The sequence below is a fragment of the Antrostomus carolinensis genome, unplaced genomic scaffold, assembly GCF_000700745.2.
Source record: "Antrostomus carolinensis isolate BGI_N321 unplaced genomic scaffold, ASM70074v2 scaffold41906, whole genome shotgun sequence".
NCBI classification, from domain to species: Eukaryota; Metazoa; Chordata; class Aves; order Caprimulgiformes; family Caprimulgidae; genus Antrostomus; species Antrostomus carolinensis.
Genome location: NW_010323335.1, coordinates 424 through 2,269, shown reverse-complemented (window position 1 = coordinate 2,269; position 1,846 = coordinate 424). Strand labels below are relative to the sequence as shown.

General features: G+C 53.1%; 1 protein-coding gene across 1 annotated transcript in view; it reads right to left on the bottom strand.

Moving 5' to 3' along the window:
• Positions 1-277: 277 nt before the first annotated feature.
• LOC104526956 (collagen alpha-1(I) chain) overlaps positions 278-1,846 on the bottom strand; it is a gene marked incomplete at its 5' end in the record, with an annotated part of 1,923 nt that continues 354 nt past the window's right edge. Inside the window, 3 exons of the mRNA XM_010170549.1 lie at positions 278-425; positions 799-1,041; positions 1,124-1,335. Of these exons, the coding sequence (XP_010168851.1) occupies positions 279-425; positions 799-1,041; positions 1,124-1,335 (602 nt within the window). The remainder of the gene's footprint in view (positions 426-798; positions 1,042-1,123; positions 1,336-1,846) is intronic.

Genomic DNA, 1,846 nt, shown 5'->3' with positions numbered 1-1,846 from the left:
TTTTTTTTGTTTGTTTAATGCTTTTTTTTTTAAAGTGGGGAGGGTTTTTTTAAAAAAAGAAGGTTTGGGGGTTTTTTGGGTTTTCCTCAGAGACGCTGGATAGAAACCGACACAAATTTGAGTCCATGTGAAATTTTTCTCCTTTTTTTTTTTTTTTCCTTTTTATTGGTTTGATTTCTAGTGGGTTTTTTTTTTATTATTATTATTATTTTTCTCATCATCATTATTATTATTAATTATTTTTACTCTCTCCTGTCACGCGTTGGGGGCGTCCGGTTTTACAAGAAGCAGACGGGGCCGATGTTGATGCCGAATTCCTGATCTGGAGCGCCAACGTCCATAGGAGCCAAATCGATGATGGGCAGGCGAGAGGTCTTTGTCGTCTTGTACTCGATGACTGTCTTGCCCCAAGCTCCGGTGTGACTCTGCGAGGAGGTCAAGGTCAGCCCCGTCCCCATAGCATGTCCCCATCATCAGCATGACATCAACCCCGTCCCCATAACACGTCCCCACCATCACCCTGACATCAACCCTGTCCCTATAACACGTCCCCACCATCACCAGGACATCAACCCTGTCCCCATAACACGTCCCCACCATCACCATGACATCAACCCTGTCCCCACCATCACCATCAGCATGACATCAACCCCGTCTCCATAACACCTCCCCGCCATCACCCTGACATCAGCCCCATCCCCATAACACGTCCCCACCATCACCATCATCATGACATCCGCCCTGTCCCCATAACACGTCCCCACCACCATCACCGTGACCATCTCCTGGACCACTCACCGTGCAGCCGTCCTCGGTGACGCCGTAGGTGAAGCGACTGTTGCCTTCAGCCCTGATCTCGATCTCGTTGGCTCCTTGGAGGAGAAGAGCCTTCTTCAGGTTACCCGTGTCCTGGTCCATGTAGGCGACGCTGTTCTTGCAGTGGTAGGTGATGTTTTGAGAAGCTTCGGTGGACATCAGGCGGAGGAAAGTCAGTTGGATGGCGACATCAGCTGGGTTGGAGCCCTCACCACCATACTCGAACTGTTGGAGAAGAAGGCGTTAGGCACCACAGAACCACCCATCCTGGTTGTCCCCCTCCAACCACCATCATCACCCTCCTCACCTGGAAGCCATCGCTCATTGTCTCGCCGAACCAGATGTGCTTCTTCTCCTTGGGGTTCTTGCTGAGGTACCAGTTCTTCTGGGCGATGGTGGCCTGGGTGGGGTAGACACATGTCTCGCCTGTCTCCATGTTACAGTAGACCTTGATGGCGTCCAGGTTGCAGCCTTGGTTGGGGTCAATCCAGTATTCTCCTGTGGGGGAGAGGGAATGGGGTCAGGGAGTGGGGAGGGAGGTGGGTGGACACAATGGATGGATGGAGGATGGAGGTGAGGAGCAGCCATGAGGGATGGAGGTGAGGAGCAGGTGGGAGGGACAGAGGATGGAGGGATAGGTGAGGGGTAGCTGTGAGAGATGAAGGATGAAGGGATGGTGGTGGGAAGCAGCTACCTGAGGTAGAGGAGGGAGGTGAGGAGCAGGTAGGAGGGATCGGGGAGGTGGAGCATGGAGTTGAGCAGCAGCCACGAGGGACGGAGGAAGGAGTTGGGGAGCAACTCTCAGAGATGGAGGATGAAGGGACCAGAGGATGGAGGCGAGGAACAGGTAAGAGGGTTGGAGGTGAGGAGCAGCCACAAGAGGTAGAAGATAGAGGTGAGAGCAGCTGTGAGAGACAGAGGATGGAGAAATGAAGGTGAGGACCAACTGGAGGAAGGATGAAGGTGAGGAGCAGGTAGAGGGGACAGAGGGATGAAGGTGAGAGCACCCTAGAGGGACGTGGGGACTGGT